Source organism: Labeo rohita, chromosome 11, assembly GCF_022985175.1.
Source record: "Labeo rohita strain BAU-BD-2019 chromosome 11, IGBB_LRoh.1.0, whole genome shotgun sequence".
Classification (NCBI taxonomy): domain Eukaryota; kingdom Metazoa; phylum Chordata; class Actinopteri; order Cypriniformes; family Cyprinidae; genus Labeo; species Labeo rohita.
Window position 1 is genome coordinate 22,886,984 of NC_066879.1, and position 17,964 is coordinate 22,904,947.

The 17,964-nt window shown below is 35.5% G+C and overlaps 1 protein-coding gene across 2 annotated transcripts in view; it reads left to right on the top strand.

The window, feature by feature from the left end:
- The window catches only part of igsf21a (immunoglobin superfamily, member 21a), a 290,573-nt gene that overhangs the window by 225,725 nt on the left and 46,884 nt on the right, over nucleotides 1–17,964 (top strand). For both annotated transcript variants that reach the window (XM_051122271.1, XM_051122272.1), the window contains exon 5: nucleotides 16,151–16,266. In XM_051122271.1, coding sequence (XP_050978228.1) covers nucleotides 16,151–16,266 — 116 coding nt within the window. The remainder of the gene's footprint in view (nucleotides 1–16,150; nucleotides 16,267–17,964) is intronic.

Consider the following 17,964-nt stretch of genomic DNA (forward strand, 5'->3'; position numbering starts at 1 on the left):
CACAAGAGAAAATAATAGTTAAAATTACAAAAAATGACCCTGTACACTTGATTCTTAACACTGTGTTGTTACCTGAATTTTCCAGAGCTGTGGAAACATCTTCTGTAGTATATTCTGTAGTTTCTGAAGGCCAGTCCTAAATGAAAAAAAATATGAGATATAGGCAAAATAAGAAAAAATGTACACATCTTCATTCTGTTCACAAAAATGTACTCCTAGGACCTAAAGGATTTTTCTGAAGAACAGCAGGCAGTTTAACTGTTCAGGACAAACAAGGGACTCTTGAACAACTATCGCTAAAAAACAAACAAAAAAACTGCTGTGAATTATTCAGGTAACAACACGGTATTAAGAATCAAGTGTATGTGAACTTCTGAACAGGGTCATTTTTATAAATTCAGCTATTATGTTCTGTTGTGCAGTATATGTAAACATCTTTTATGTGAAAATTCTTATAAATAAAAAAAATAGCATGCGTTTTGTATGATTCCTCTTATTTTGGTAAAACAGTTAACATTTTGCAGATTCTGCAAGGTGTTTGTAAACTTTTGACCTCAACTGTATAGAGAGGGAGATGGAGATTATTGGAGTACATTTTTTGGTACTTTCTACTTTCTTTTTTATTCTATGTTGCTTTATTTATTTCTAATTAATTGTGAAATTCACTAGCAATTTCTAAGTTTTTTCAGTGTTGTTTGTATTATATGCATGTGTAATTTTGTTTAGGTGATGTTGTTCGGGGTTGTTCGCTGTGGATTGTTTTTATTCCTGTTTTTTCCCCTCAGTTTATCCTTGAGATCTGGACTCCACTGAAAACAGGAATCTTTAGGAATTTGATCAGAAATGTGTAGCAAATTCGATTAGTTCACTGGCTAGTAAAACCAATGACTTGGACAATCAATTATCAAGTCCAGACTGTGAACTATTCACTGTCATGACCTCTGCTGTATATGCAACATAGGCTCATTGGAAATACTTGCCTCTATATACATTTATGCAAAACTGAAAAAAACATACCTGTATGCACAAATCACTGCTGTTTCTAGTTGAAATGTACACTAGAGGCAGTAAAACTCTTATTGACTTTTATTCCTTTTTACTCAAAGTATGATTTACAATCATACTTTGTTGCACTTAAATGATGAAGAGCTCCAGTACGAACCTGTGAAACTACGGTTCGAAAAAACAGCTCAAATCCGCATAAGGAAGTTAAAATAGCACAGCTGCATCAACAAATGCATTTTTATATCACTTTTGCGTTTGTTATCAGGTAGGCTTAGGGTTGGGTTTGGTGTAGGGGATAGAGCATTAACCTTTAGTGACATTACCGGATATTTGAATTCTGAAGAGCTGAAATATGTACCTCAAGCAATGTAATAAAAATGCAGCAATATGTGCCGGTACCAACGTAATAAAAACGTGCCACGGTCACGTAATGAACGCGTGTTTTAGCTTCACTCTCTGGACATTTCACTTTGAAATTGCCGCAAAACTCACAGTAAGTAATTACAGTGTTGCAGAAATGTATATAGAGGCATTTTCATGAGCCTGGGTTTTCTGTGTCTCTGACAAGACAAAATTAAAAGTTCATACATATATATTTTTTTGCATTGTCAAATTTCCAAGGCATCAAAATGATTATTTGTGTCTTACAGTACCTGATGATGGATACAGAACAGCCGACTGGTTTTCTACACAGTACGATTTGATTGATACCATGAACTTCTGTACATGGCTATGGGACCTTTTTAATCTGTCAATCAGGGCATCCGAAAGAGAGCAATGCTCATTTCCCATTGTATGTTACTTGTTTCTTCAGATGCACTTATGGAGTTTTCTAATGCTCGGCCCGTAGACTAGTTTAAAGCCAGAGCAGAATCTTGCGGTCTCTCAGAGCGAGTCTCGGTGTCTAGGTTCAAACTGAATGAAAGTATCTGTTCTGCCTCATTTCAAAGTATGAACAGTTATGTCATTCAAGACTGTGAATAATACATTGCTGTTCAGATGATCTTATGCTAGTGTTTACTTCACAGGAAGGATACATCAAATGATCTCTTGAGAATGAAGTCTTTTTATTTGCTATACCTTAGAAAAGACCTTGAATACGTAATCCGCAGTTACAAGTTACGCATTCGTAAGAAGAACACAGCTAGACTTTTCATTCTCCAGCACATAATCCTGCTGATATTCTAGATACATGCTATTCAACAGAGCAAAGATGTTTTTACATAAAAGTCTAGTTGGAGCGTACAATCACTATAAGGAGCACACAGAAAAAGACTTCATCATTATTTTAAATTGACCTAATAGTATTACAGCAGTGGTTTACAATTCAAACGACTGCACACAGCATGCAAAAGCAATGCTAAATGCAAATAACAAAATGTGACCATTTAATCACACACAGGGTAGAAAATTAAATAGGCTTATCATCTTTTGAAAGGGAGAAATGCTTCGTATACCTTTTGTGTTATGTGGCCGATCAAACTGCACTGCATTTAGGTGCCAATTCATCTAGTGGAAGCTATCATCTTTCAAAACCATGAAGGAAATATGATGCAAGGTAAAAGAAAATATGACTCAGACTATATTAAATACCAATACCAGTTTCACTGATTTAGAAACCATGCATTTTAAAAAAGCTGTTGATGGTATTTATAAATTGGCATTAATACATAAGCGATTTGGTTTTTAATGTCATTTTTGTGTAATTCTGATATGCTAAACAGTGTATTCCTGCTGGGATGTGCACAAATGGTGAATCTGTATTCGGAAAGGCACAGAAAACGAATAACGTGTTCTACGGAGCCACTGAATAGACATGGTTAGCTGCTTGTTAGCAGTAGCCTGTTACATTGCAGTACATAAATATCACTTACCACATAAACAGAGATAAGAGTAAGAAGAGATGACTGATAGGACAGTGGCGAATGATTTGTAGATCCTGAGCATCACTGACAAACATCTAATCTTGTAAAATGTATGGTTAGTACTGCCACTCCATAGTCAGCGTTTCCCCTGCAATTATATTAGAGGGGTGGTTCATTTTATTTAATTTTATTTTCTATATAGTGCCAGATCACAAATGAAGTCATTTCAGGTTACCTTTCCTATAGAACACATCTATACCTTGTTATTTTATTAAACAAACTAAATAGCCTTATGTTATTTATCTTATCTACACAACAACATGTCATTTCTGTCTCTATGTGGTCACACGTCTACAATTTGTCCTCCGCAAAAACGCGGACGGGATCACATGTCTCTCACTTAATTTGAATCACAATATGGACTAGTGTCTGTTAATATTAAAACGCAAAAAGAATCCTGCGTGTTCCATTTTCCAGAGCTGCTGTGAGAGTCACATGTGAATTTTACCAGTCCATTTGAGAAAACTAGAGTCATATCATACACACAAAAACTTCCTGGCAACCTGTCTAAATAAAAGCACAGAAATATATTAGTCTTGTATTACTTTTGTACAGTATAATGTTTATATATTCCTATCTCTGGCAAATTTAAATAAAACAATTAAATGCTAAAAATAAATATTACAAGAAGATTAACCACCTAATTGTAGAGAGAAATACTACAATTATTATTAAAAAAATAAAAACACACAAGAATTTCTGAAAAAAAAAAAAAAAAAAAAAAAGATTATAGGGCCCTATTGTTCAAAATGTTGCAACTGAGATTTTTGGACTTATTTTTTCACTGAAATAAATGTTTTTATTATTACACAGAGAGTAAAGTACAGAAAACCAGAAACCTATGGGAAACACTGATGGTGTACACAGAGTAGGTCTGATTGCGAATCTCGAAAGTGAAAGTAAAAAGCGAGCACGCAGTCAAAAGTGATTTCAGTGCCTCGTGTATTAATAGTGACTCCCTTTAATGCCCGCAATTTATATATAGTGTAATTACACAATTATTTAATTCCAAGAGAAAGCACTGAAATATATATTTTTCCTCCCATCTTGTATTTGCTCTCTTTAGAGGTTTCGTAGTACACGTCATTTCTTTTCCAAACACGGTATTCAGATTCGGGCACATCCGTAAGGTACTGTACTAAAAGGTAAACTTCTAAGATTACATGCAGTTTAGTATTCTCTTTTCATCCCAAGTGGCTCAAAATACATTAATTTAGTGGAGAGTCCCTCTGGAGTAACTTGAGGTTAAGTGTCAATAGTGATACAGAAGGACTACATTTGTAACTGTCCAATTCCCAGATCTCTGAACCCACAAACTCTATCATACCTACACCGTTTTTAACTATTAGACCTGAAGCACCTTCCCTGGTATTTCTGAATGAGTTGTATGATTTGTGCCTGCTAAATCACAACTAAAGTTAGATAATGTGATTGCTTGTTGATAAGTGCTCTTTAAGGCAGTTCATTGAATTAATCAGGAAGGTTTTTAATCAAATGCATCAGTGGTTTTGTGTGATTATCTGTCATTACATTCATTTTACCCCTATTAAAACTGTTGATAAACAACTTGATGAAGCCTAGTCAGAAACGTTCTGTTGTAGTCTGAGTCAGATGTTTGAAGACCTCTACAAACACTGGCTGATTAGTCTGAGGACACTGATTGGGTCTCACCATAAAAGAGGCAACTAAACAATCCATTAGGAAAGTTATGAGTAAATGACTTCCCTTGAAAAAGAGACTGCTTTGACTGGTGTCCCTTGTGTTTTGACCAAGAACCCAATAGATCTTCGTAACAGATGTCAGAGGAGGGCATGAGGGGATGTAGACCCCTCCTTCCCCTGTCTCAAAGGGCCACTAAATCCTTTAATTACCAGGCCAACAAGATGTGTCTACAGGGAACTCTTTGCTAAATGTGAGCCCCTGTTCCTCGAGACAAGAAAAAAACTGTTTGCTGTTATTTTTTTAAAGAGAGTGAAGTAATGGTGCTTCAGGCTATCATACTGCAAAAGGAATGTGGCTGCTCCCATTAGAATGAATGGTTCGATGGTATGGCTTATGAGAGGAGGGAAATGGTTCACACTTTTTCAAAAAGGGAAAAGGGTTGGAAATGTAGTGGTGGAGCATTTATTGTATGCTCTTTTATAAGGAGACATGAAATTCTTTATACCACTTAAGAGGGGTCCAGAGTCAAGCATCTTAGCAGGGTTCCTGAACGCTCTTCCTAGTGGAGTATTTTTTGCTTTATTTATTTATAATGTTCAAGAATACCGAAGGTTTTTCATGACTTGCTTAAAAAATAACTTCCATACAGTGGAAGTTTTTTTTTTTTTTTTTTTGCTGCCAAATGGAACTGTACAAATTACTGTAAAATTTGTAAGGAACACTCTGGTCGGTCGCACAGGTAACCCTGCCCTTTCACGCCATTGGTTGAGCCGCTGTTGCTGTGTGGTGCTGATTGGGTTGTTTAAACAAATAGTACAATGTTTTCATAGCGTGGCACAGTGTTTACACTTTCAGGGAAATTGACTACAGCTGGCTTACTTATAGTTGTCTCTGCATATAAAATGTATATTTTCATCCAAAAGTGAACATTTTGTCATCATTTGCTCACCTTCATGTCATTCCAAACTTGCAAGGCTTACTTTCTTTTGTGTAAGACGGTGCTGGTCCATGTTTTTATGCAATGACAACAACTTAGAACTGAAGCTTCAAACTTTCAAACTTTTGAAAGGACAAAAATGCATCATAATTTTCACCTGTCACCTCAGAGTGAAGTTACAGGGGGGTAAATATGACTTCAGAAAGATGGCAGCATCATTATCTTATTTTTACTCAGAGATGAATAGTTCTATTAGTAACCATTAAAAAATGGGGAAACAGCACTTTTCAAGTTTTTCTCCAAAGTTTGCATGCCTGTAACTCGAGAAATATTAAAGGTATCTTAATGCTTTTTAGATATTGAGTCTTAACAAACTTTCCTTTTGGCATCTTTATTAGTGTGCCCTATGAGCTTTGGTTCCAGAGATATTGGAATTTCAATATGGCTCCAGGAATAAATCATTAAAATGTACACATTTTCAGTTGTGAAAAAACAAATGTGGGTCAGATTGAAAAAATATGATGCTTCTTTTCTTTTAAAGAGGAACATCTGAAGAACAAACAACCTCAAAACTAGAGATGTATCTAATTTCTTTCTGTCAAGACAACTGCATTGAACATACCAGTCTGAGTGCCATCATTTATTTTTTTCAAAGTTTGCATGCCTATAACTCAAGAAGTATTAAAGATATTGAAATGTGATTTTTAGATTCTAGATTTTAGATTCTTAATTTCCAAGGCCCTACATCATTCAGTCCCTGAGATATGGGGATCTCAATGAGATTTCATGTCCAGATTGTTGGATATTTCCCCATTTTCAGTGGTCAGGTAATATCCAACATCCAATATCCATATAATATCCTTATTTTATTTAAAGAGCAATGTCCAAAAAAAGAAATAGTGTTGAAATTATAACTGCACCTTGCTTCCCTCTATCTAAACAATTGCATAGAAAATACCTGAGTCTCACAAATGTTATTTTTCCAAAATTTGTGTGCCTGTAACTCAAGTAGTACTAAAGTTATCTTAATATGATTTTAGATTCTGGTTCTTAGGAAACTTTTCTTTTGGAATTTTCATTTTTAAGGCCCTGTATGGTTTAATCCCGGAGATATTGAGATCACAGTGCAGCTCCAAATTTAGTATCCTACCCATTTTCAGTGGTCAAAAACCAATTGTAGTTTTGTGTTTATCTAGTCATTACTGTTTACAATGCAAATATGCAAAAAATAACTGTAACCCAGGGATTATGATTGTACAGTGTGACAAGTACAGTGCACTTTTATCACTCAGACAGGTGTGTTCTTCTGGAGCCATATTTAAATACCACAATCTCTGGAACCAAACCATACAGGGCTTTAAAAAGGAAGATGCCAAAAGGAAAGTTTGTTAAGACCCAATATCTAAAAGGGCATTAAAATATCTTTAAAACTTCTTGAGTTACAGGCATGCAAGCTTTGAAGAAAGACTTGAAAAGTGCTGTTTCCCCATTTATGAATGGTCACCATTTGGAACATGATGCAACAAGCTTGCTAAAGTCAAGAGATTTTACTTATAGAACTAACAATCTATGTGTAAAAATAAGATAATGATGCTGCCATCTTTCTGAAGTCATATTTACCCCCCTGTAACTTGACTTGAATCTAAAATTGCCGTTTTGACCTCCCTCCACAAAATATTGGATTACTCGGTAAATATTCATCCATGACGTTTAATATTTTGGCTTTCATCATTATACATGTCTATATTTCTTTAGAAAAAATATTAGCAAAATCAAAAAGTTTCTGAAATTTGGTTGATTTGAAATGGAATGACCCAGCAGATTTATGACTGTTGGAAGGTGATGAGATATTACCAGGAAGGGTGTAATTCTAATGTATTATTTTGAACGGCAGTATATTTTCCATCAAGATGTAATCTATTAGTACATTTTTCCAGGATGAAATATGTATGGAGTATCTTGATTTCAAGTTTGTAGGACTAGCGCCACTAGGAGTAACTGACTGTTTATATTGTTTAAATTGATTATAGATATGTCACCTGAAGGCAGAGAGACACTGGGATGCGCCATCCCATAAGGATGGATAGTGATTCATTGGTATTTTCCCAGAATTTTTAAAATGGGGTATAATACCAAAAGGCATGAACATGTGTGCCTGGGTTGCTTTGTGTGCAGTGTGAAAACGTTTCTGAAGTGAATCCCATTTTTAAACAATTTCCGAATTGTGAAGTACCTAATACTGTATGAGTTGCAGGTTGGTATTTTTTTACATGAATTAGATATTTTTGCAGATTTGTGTCCAGAAATCAGCATCAGGAGTAATAGATAGGTCTGATTCGGAAGTCTGAGTCTAATTTTGGTATCATTCTGTATATTTTGGAGAGTAGGTTTTTTTTTTTTTAGAAGGATATATTAATTAGGTCTGAGATTGGACGTGAAAGGTCTAGGTTAATGGTCCGAGGGTTGATTTTTGATTGGATAGATGATTTGATTTGTAGGTGTTCCAAAAAACTATTACACCTGATGCCGTGTTTCTGGACAAAGTAGGAAAATGAGGCCAGGTTGTTAATTTGAAAGATGGGTTGAAACTGTGTGATGCCCTTTCTACCCATGTGTGTAAATTAAGCAGCTTCTTGTTAACTGTAAAATCTGGGTTATTCCAAATGGGAATATGATTTGATTATGATGTGATTATAATGTGATGTGTTTTAAATAATTCATTATAACATATGTCTGTATTGTGTTATGTGTGTGTGTGTGTGTGTGTGTGTGTGTGTGTGTACTGCTGACTACAAAATATTTTTAAGGGCAATAAAGTTATAGTTGAAGATATCTGCCAACCAACCAATCAGATTTATTGAGGATTTTTAAGGCTTCATCTCAGTGCTGGCAGCAGGTTTAGCGGACATGTCTGGTGAACTGAAAAAGATTTACTTCAGGGTCAATGATGAGACCAGCGAACTGACTCTGTTGATTTTTATCTTACATACATCACAACAAACCTATAGATTTTTAGTGACTCCCCTAGTGTTTTTTTTTCTGTCCACTGTGTCTCTCTTGTGTGGAAACCTTGTTTACAGAAGGAATAAAATTTTGCGTCGTTACAGCAGCAGTGATTATTTTCCAACTTGATCATTTTAGAATAAAAATGACTCTTTCAATGTTGTTTTTCAGGTTTTTCTTTTGAGTATGACGTTGAAAGTTGACAAAGTGAGACAGAACAGTCACCACTGGAGACGAGCTTTGTGTGACGAAATTGACGAAATGGCCTCCTCTTTGACAATACCATATGTGTTTTCTCCCTCAGTTCACAAAATGAAAAAAAAAAAACAAACAAAAAAACACTCAAGAACCTTGATAGTGTAATCAAATTGAGTGTGAAAATGCTGTAATTCCATCGCATCAAGCAACATTCCTAATCCGTTAAAGGATTAAACAAGGTATTGTTGTGTGCCAAGCATGGCAGCCATAGCATTTAATCGTTTCAAACATTCCATCAAGGATTATTCCAATGTCTTGGCGTTTTAGATTTCAGTACTGACAACATCCACAACAGCTTTGATTTCTCTTGGAAACTCAGACGCAAAACAGTGGCGTTAAGATGAGTCTCATGATAAACCCCCAGACTGCCTTTGTAGTTTATTATGAATGGAAAACCTTGTATGTTTATGCATATCGTAAAAAAAAATGATATCTTGATATTTTCTGGAATGTTATCGGTACATGATTATTAGGCGATATTTTGCTGAGCGTGTTATTGTGCTGCTATTTTGACATGTTTAGGACTGCTGGGGACAGCTGACTCCCAAAGCTTTTGATATTCTTCATGTTCTGAACAGTGGTTAGTTTGCAGGAGTAATGAAAATTAACTTTTCCGATCAGTTTTAGTGTATTTTTACTTTTTATGGGCATTTTTGCCTTCATAAAACATTTTTTTTTAACCCAATCAAATGTATGTGTTGTCTTTTGTGTCAAATTCTTAAATGTAATCAATAAATTCAAAAAGTAAGACACTAAAAGGCTGTTACCAAACAAATGAATTATTAACTAAATGTGTGTTTGCATTGCAGAGGTGGCACAGAATCTGCATATGAGTGGCATTTAGATGCATTTACACAGACTGTTTAATACAGGGCATTGCATTGCATTGCGTTTAACCTGCAGTTACATAAATACTGCATAAATACTGTTGAATACTAAAATGGTTTTGTGGGGAAAAAAAGGGAAAACATACTTAAAATATAAACTTAAAATCGCCAGTAGGTGACGGCAAATCAGTGCATGAGTGAGTCATTGAGTCATTCATTCAACTGATTTGTTCAAACAACTGATTGATTCAGTAACGAAACACCATAGTGTAGGGCTGCAATGATTCTCGATTCTGTTCGAGTATTCGATTTAAAAAAAAAAAAAAAAAAAAAATTAATTGCATTTTGCCCGTGTCGAGTAATCAGCAAAATACCAGAAGTGGCGCATTCCACATATTAAACCCTTTTGAAAATCATAATAAAGCATAATGCTATTAAGAATTCACAAACACTATGATTCAATTAAATAAATATATGCAATGCAGATTTAATATATGCACTTTAATTACATTCGTGTAGGTTATGTACGTGAATCTCAGAACAGCTCCATTCACAGTAAATACTGTTAGAATTTTCATGTGTGGAGCGTCTCAAACTCTGCATGTTGTTGTGAGTATGGGTTCATCTGGAAACACAACATGCAGTATTTCATCTGATTTGTAAGGTAAATCATTTATAAACCTATACAAACACAGGAGAATACATCATTATCTCATTAATATATTATTTCTTAATATGCTTACTGTTCAGTGCGATTTCAAAATAAAAGTTAAACCCTCACTCTGAGTTTACACATTTTGATGTCCACATATTCAAGGAATTACAGTGGCTGTAGCTTTTCTATAATAAAGAAATAGCCAGGTATTAAAGATTAAGTGGACATTTGAATTAAATGTTGTTGAGACAATATTAAACATGGATTAGATGCGCAGTAAAGTGTAAAAACCATCGTCAGGCCGTTGGCACCCTCTGCAGACATTTGTTATAATGCGTATTAGCGCTATTGTTTATAATACATGTGTTTTAACAGTTTTGTTCAGTAAAGCCATATAATTACTAACTTTTGATACCTTATTTGACAAATTATTATTGCCTCATTGCTATTATATATGTATTTTAAGTCATTTTAAAGGCTATTGTTTACTTGGGTCTTATTACTACAAAAAAAGATCAGATTACTTGATTAATCATCAGAATAATCAACGGATTACTCACTTACCAAAATAATCATTAGTGACAGCCTTACCATAGTGTGTTGCTTTAGAGAAGTAAAAGAGTTCTGTTTCATGCTGTTTCGTTCATGGACAAAATAAGTGACTGGATGATTCAAAATTGCGTACTACGTTCTACTCTTATAATTTAAGACCTAATATGCTATTCCAAATTCAACCACACTGTAAAAAATAAAAAACCCAATTTGTTGAGTCAGCTTAAAATAATTTGTTACCCTGCTGCCTTAAAATTTTAAGTTCAGTCAACTAAAATAAGTTTATTCAACTTGAAATGTTAAGTTGTACTAACAACTTAGATATTTGTGTTTGCTAAACTTAACAGATGGGTGAGACCCAGCTAACCCAGCTGCCTTAAAATTTGAAGTTGTCACTTAGTATAATTTAACATTTCAAGTTGAATAAACTTTTTTTTTGAGTTGACTGAACTTAAAATTTTAAGGCAGCCAGGTTACAAATTAATTTTAAGTTGACTCAACAAATTGTTTTTTTTTTTTACAGTGCACTGTTTTTATGAGTGAGTCATTGAACCAGTTTGTTCAACTAATTTGTCCAAAAGCACCGATTCATTCAGGAACAAAGCAGTTGACATGTCTTTATAAGTGAATCACTGAATCATTTGTTCAAAAACAGATTGAAGCTCGAAGGTGCAAAACGTTTTTATCTTCGAACTGCTTTCATCAGTGGAGCAAAAACAAACAAGTAACTGGCAATATTGTGTCTAAATTATAAATTAGTCCTTATTAACTTGTTGAACTGTTTCTCACTTGTGCTATCTTTATCTTTCCATCAAAAGGTTTCTTGAATATGTTATGCTAACATTATGAATTACCAAAACATTATGAACTCTAATAGAAGAAAACATGGTAATATGTCAGAATGGACTGAAATGAGATTAGCCATCACAGCAGGAGGGAAATTATCAGAATTGTTTTGCACAGTAGGCTAAGCACATCTGTAATCATTTTATAATCAACCTCAGTATCCTTTTGGAGTCAAATCTCTGATTAATTGAGACTTCGATTATCAGGTGGAATTTAGTAATGGCGTTAAGGAGTAACCTAATCTGGCTAATTCAGGATACGGGCACTAGATTTTACTGACTGGCACTGATTTGTATTGATATGCTTGGCTCATTTCGTGAAGCAGTTGTGAGAGCACATGGTTAATTAGCCTTGACTAGCCACTGCTATAAACAGAAACCATGGGGTCTCATCCATCAAGGCCACTGTGAGCATTTAACAAACAGAACATTTAACATTCTCTTTTATGGCTCTGGGATGCTATCAATTCAGGGGCAGCGTTCTGCGTCTCGGTTGTGCGTGCAGGTGCGTATTATAGTCCCATCCGCAATATCAAGTGACAGCATATCATTCTCCAATTTAGGACAAGTCTCAGTTTCCCAGAGAGCTAATAGTGTTCGCTAAGGTTAATTTCCTTCCATACATCTGCCATCAATAAGCAATTAGGTGCTGAGGAAACAAAAGCTCTCAAACCTTCACACATTCCTCCATCCTTTTTGCTTTAATCAATTAATTTCAATTGCACATTTATTGTAGAGCAGCGCATGGATTTAGACTTAAAGTGACACTTGGAAAAAAACTTTATTACCCTTGGCCTCCTGATACGCCGTCTTTTTTCTTCCTCTGCCTGCTTGGTATGCAAACGTTATTGATCAAGTGATTCACAGCAGATGTGCTGAAGGGCTCTTTTTTAAAGGAATAGTTCACTCAGAAATGAAAACACTGTCAAAGATGTATGACTTTCTATTTTTTGTAAAGCACAAAACATTACTTTTTTTGAAGAATATCCTGGCGACTCTTCAGTATGATGAAAGTGAACGTGAACTGCTCTGGTGAGCCTCAAAATAGCAAAAAAAAAAAAAAAAAAAAAAAGCATGATAGAACCATCATAAATGCTATATTCCATGTCTTCTGAAGCCATGAAATAGTTTTGTGTGAGAAACTGACCAAAAATTACAATTATAGCTCTATAATTATAAAATTCAGGAGCAGCTTCTGATCAATAACAAAAATTAGCCCACAATTACAAGGTGATATTTGACTCCTTAACATGCATTTTTTCTATTTTTTCTTTTTGAAAGTATGTACGAAATTCAAAAGTGTATATTTATAAGCTTTTTTCAAAATGTCTAATTAAAATGATAGAATAAAAAGAATAAGTTACTAATCAAATGAAATCAGTATTAAAACTCAGTTGCACAAGAGAGGTGGCAAAGAAGAACACCAAAGTGGCATAGAGATATATTTACAGATGTTTAATGAGGCTCAGAGGTGCAATTAAATTCATAAATCCATGTTGAGATTTATGTTGTTATATAACATTTTAAATATATTAATACTAAATGATTTAAATAACTAAAATTATACTTAAAAAATGAAACTTAAACTGCCAGTAGGTAGTGGCAAGTCACTGATTTTATCACTGAATCATTCATTCAGTTGATTCAATCAAACGGCTAATTGATTCAGGAATAAAGCAAGTGACTGTCTTTATGAATGGGTAATTGAATCATTGACTCATTAGATTTGTTTAAAAATGCATGTTCATTCATAAACAAAACACCACTGTGTTCGCTTAGAGATGTGCAGCGGCTCAGCGGAGACTTTGTTTGAAACTATTTTCATTGATGAAATAGAGCAAAATCAGTTAATAGTTTGCAGTCAGACTATGTAAGTATTCTTGTTTATTGAACTGTTGTATTAAATCAGTATCACAAACTCCCCATTTGCAAACTCCCTTAATTATCATTAAAAGCTGTGACTCATCTTATTTTATCGCGATCTGACAAAGTTCCATTATAATCAACAAAGCTCTCTACACTGCTCGATGAATCTCTTATTTACATTGTGTCTACACTTTGTTATAATGAGCTTGCAGAATATACCACTGAACAAAAAATTGGTCTTTTGAGAAGTAAGTGGCGTTCAAGGAATCAGCAAATATGTCTGTATACAATACTCAACGCTGTAAAAACACATTGCAAGTAGAAATCTTTTTTCAGTTTTCAGGCTTTAGTTCCACTGTAGAGCCCTGGTTTAATCCAGTTTACGAAAACATCTGAATGATTCCCTAACAAATAATTTTTATGGTCATTTTCACCTTTTTTTCCTAACCTAATTAAAAGTATGCATCATCTTTTGTCTTAAATTTTTAAATTTAATCAGTAAATGTAAATATTAAGACACTATAGGGCTGTTACCAATCAAAACAAAATTTGTGTTTGCAATGCAGAGGTGGCAGAGAATCTGCATCCAAGTTGCATTCAGATGCATTTACACAGACTGTTTAATGCGAATATTAATGCATTTAACCTGCAGTTACAAATGCATAAATACTGTTGAATACTGATATTTGAAATGCCAGTAGGTATATAAAAATATAAAATCGAGTTATTGAGTCATTCATTCAACTGATTTGTTCAAACGACTGATTGATTCAGTGACGAAACACCATAGTGTAGGGCTGCAACGATTCCTCGATTCTATTCAAGTATTCGATTTAAAAAATCCTTGATTGCATTTTGCATTCCACGTTTTAAACCCATTTTAAAATTATAATAAAGTATAATGCTATTAAGAATTAACAAACGCCACGATTCCGTTAAATAAATGTAGATTTAATATATGCGCTTTAACTGTTTACATTCGTGTAGGTAACAGTAGATAACAGTCAAAATGACTGTTACCATTTTCATGTGTGGAGCGTCTCAAACTCTGCATGTTGTTGTGAGTTTGGGTTCATCTGGGAACGCAACTTGCACTATTTCATCAGATTTGTAAGGTTTAACTGGTTTAATCCAGTTTAATCTGAACGATTCCCTAATGAATCACTGATTTGGTTCTCGAATTCAACTCACTGACTCACTGATCTGGATCTAGTGACTCATTGAAAGAAACAATTAACAACAACATTGTCATGTCTTTTTGTCTCTCAGAGCTATTATACATTTTCAAACCACTTGAAATGTAGTGCAAGTCATGTAGACGACTTTGATTTTATTTTTATAATACTTTTATGTTGTTTTTGCATCCTTTTTTGATGCTTGAAAGCTAATTGCATGGAAAAAAGCAACCTTTCTTCCTTTTGTGTTCCACAGAAGAAAGTCAGCCATATGCATTTGGAATGACACAAGGGTGAATAAATGACACGATTTTCATTTTTGGGTGAACTAACCCTCTAATCCTCTTGTCATATCACATGCCTTTTGTCATCCTTTCAACATGCAAAAAGCTCAAGACAGGTCTAAACTAAGCAGAAGCAGCATCCAATTGTCTCAGCAGGGTGTGAAAGGGAATTTGCAGGAAGTGTTTTATGTGATAATGCAGCTGCCTGAATAGTCAATGCCCACCTACGCTGGCGCGTTGACAGAGGATCATAAATCGCTCGGTGCTTGTAAAAAATGCAGATGTGATAAACCCCCACGCCCCTTTTCATCCCTGAACAGCTGATAAAGTCGGCTCATTCCAGCTGACAGGTAGGCTTAAATAAAGGCTATTCAAATGGAGAACTGGGAGAGGCTTTGTTTTCAAGCCTTTCAGCGTCATATCCTTTCTACATTAAGTACCAGGAAGTCCGTCCTCGTTTCCCCGTGGATCCCCGCAGGCGGTCAAGACATACGCTTCTGCCTTTTCCGATGTCATGGCACGCTCCTATGGCTCCCTAGTGGAGCTTGGCAGGCGTTGGTTGATATTATATGCATAAAGCTTCCCACATAGTCTTAAACAACTTGGGTTTCACACACACAGCCTTTATGACTGGTGCTTTTTATGTTTCAGATAGCTGCTGGAATGCCGAGCACTGTAACAGCACCCCCAGGACCGCACATTTGCGGTTCTGCATCGTAGGTGGTTGTATCTCATTTCGCTGTGAGGGGTCAGAGTCTTTGCAGACCAAGAAATCTAGTGCTGAAACTCCCTGTGGCCCTACCACCATCCTCTCATCTTCCAGATTTCCGCTTCCTTCCATTTTCGCCTTAAGAGTTGTCTGTATATTGCTGCTTCTTTACTGGCCCATATGAGAAGTCGGGCTCTCATTGACAGAATAAAGCTACGCTGACATGCTCCGAAACCCCCAGCCATGCACCACTACATCTCCACTTGAAAGTGCATTGGATATACACAAGATTTCAAAGACCAAAGAGCGTAGTATGCAGATTTAACGCTTAATAGGGAGTAGCTATGCATGTCATTAAGAAAATGCAGCTGTGAAATGCTCCTCAGATTGATGAAAATGGTCAAAGTGTCCCAGAATGTCTTATAGATGTCTTTTTCTATTTCACAGCTCCACCCAACAACATCTCAGTTGTGGCAGAAAACACGCCAGCACCGTTCAGCCGCTACCAGGCCCAGAACCTTACTCTGATCTGCACTGCCAAAGGAGGCAAACCAGCTCCGTCGGTGAGTCCCACAAACACATGCTGTTCATACTAGAGATGTCACAATACTCAATATAATATTGAACCGTTCAGTACGACATCGACGGTTCAATATACGCTTGTGAATTTTTCGGTTTTACCTTTAAATAATTTCCATGTTTTATTTCTCTCGACATTTGCTGTATGTGTGCCTGATTTCACGTGCTGAGATGAGGAAACGCCTCCCCGTTTATATTTGAAAAAGCAACACTTGCAGAGCATCTTCCCTTCTAATGAAATGCAACGATAAGCCTTTCTAAACTTGTTCAACAAAAGAGAACATTATTTTTACCTCAGCATCAGTCGAAATAACTTCCTTTTGTGATCTGATGTGGCTTCTTATCATAGAATGAGGCAGACAATATATTCTGTATTGTATTTCGATTAGCAATGGCTTACAAATATACCCTTCAAGATGGCTTGAAGAACACAGATAAACCATATATTATAGCAGACGAGTGTTTATTGTCCTTACATTTCATCATTCAAAACGTTTAACGTTACATCTTGTTTTTATTCAGTTACAGCAATAGCGATGTCTTTATCCATATTAAAGATTTCCTGGCTGGAACGTCATCAGTAGTGTTGTTTTTGGCGGCCTGTTTTAATTTTAGTTTTAGTCTAGTCTTTGTGTGAAGCTGTCATTTTAGTTTTTATTAATTTTAGTCACGTTCATACTCTTTTTAGTCTAGTTTCAGTCAACTAAAAGTCTGAGCATTTTAGTCAGAATTATCCATGACTATTTTCGTCTAGTTTTAGTTGACGAAAACTGATGACATTTTAGTCTAGTTTTAGTCGACAAAAACTGATAACATTTAGTCTAGTTTGGTCAATGAAAATTGTATTTTAGTCTCTTTTTTTAGTAATGCAATTCTATTTAACACACACACACACACACACACACGTTAACCCACTTTACACTTTCTCACAAAAAAATATACACACATACGCTAGTCACACACTTGTCTCAGTCGTTTTCAGCTCCAGTGGCTAACGTTTAAAGCTAACGTTAAAATGAGACACATTAACCACAGCCTCATGAGTTGGCAGGAGCATTCTAAAATAGAAAGTAACGTTACGTTAATGTCTTGACTTACCTCAATTTCATTATGGAATGCCTTGAGATGTCTCTTAAGGCCCTTTCATACGGGACGCGGCAGTCGCGAGTGTCCAGTTCATTTTCAATGGGAGACATACGGAAAGCGGCAAACCGAAGGCGGTTTCGCTGGTGGCGCGGAGGCGGGGCGCAAGCGGTGCTCGTGCACCCAAAATCCCGCCGCTTCTTTTTGTGAGCGGCAGTGGTAGCCGTGTCGACTTAAACCAATCAGTGAACAGATTATTAACAACCAATTATAGAACATTTAACTAAACTTGTAACAGACAGTTGATGTGGAGAAGATCATTTTTTTATGCTCTTAAGGCAGTTCTTCAAAAAACTGTGCCAAACTGAAAAAAAAGAATGACAATACTGTAATTAATGACAGGATGACACAAACATTTTATTTAGTTTTTAATAAATACAATTATGACCTTGACAGTTGTAACTATGGCAACATCCGTCCCAAGACCACGTCGCAAACACCGTCTCATTTGAACCCCGGCTTGCCGGCCATCGGTCTCTTTCTCTGTGTCAGACTTAACTTTGTTTGTTGTCGTCTTCTAAATAATGCCGCGAGTGGGG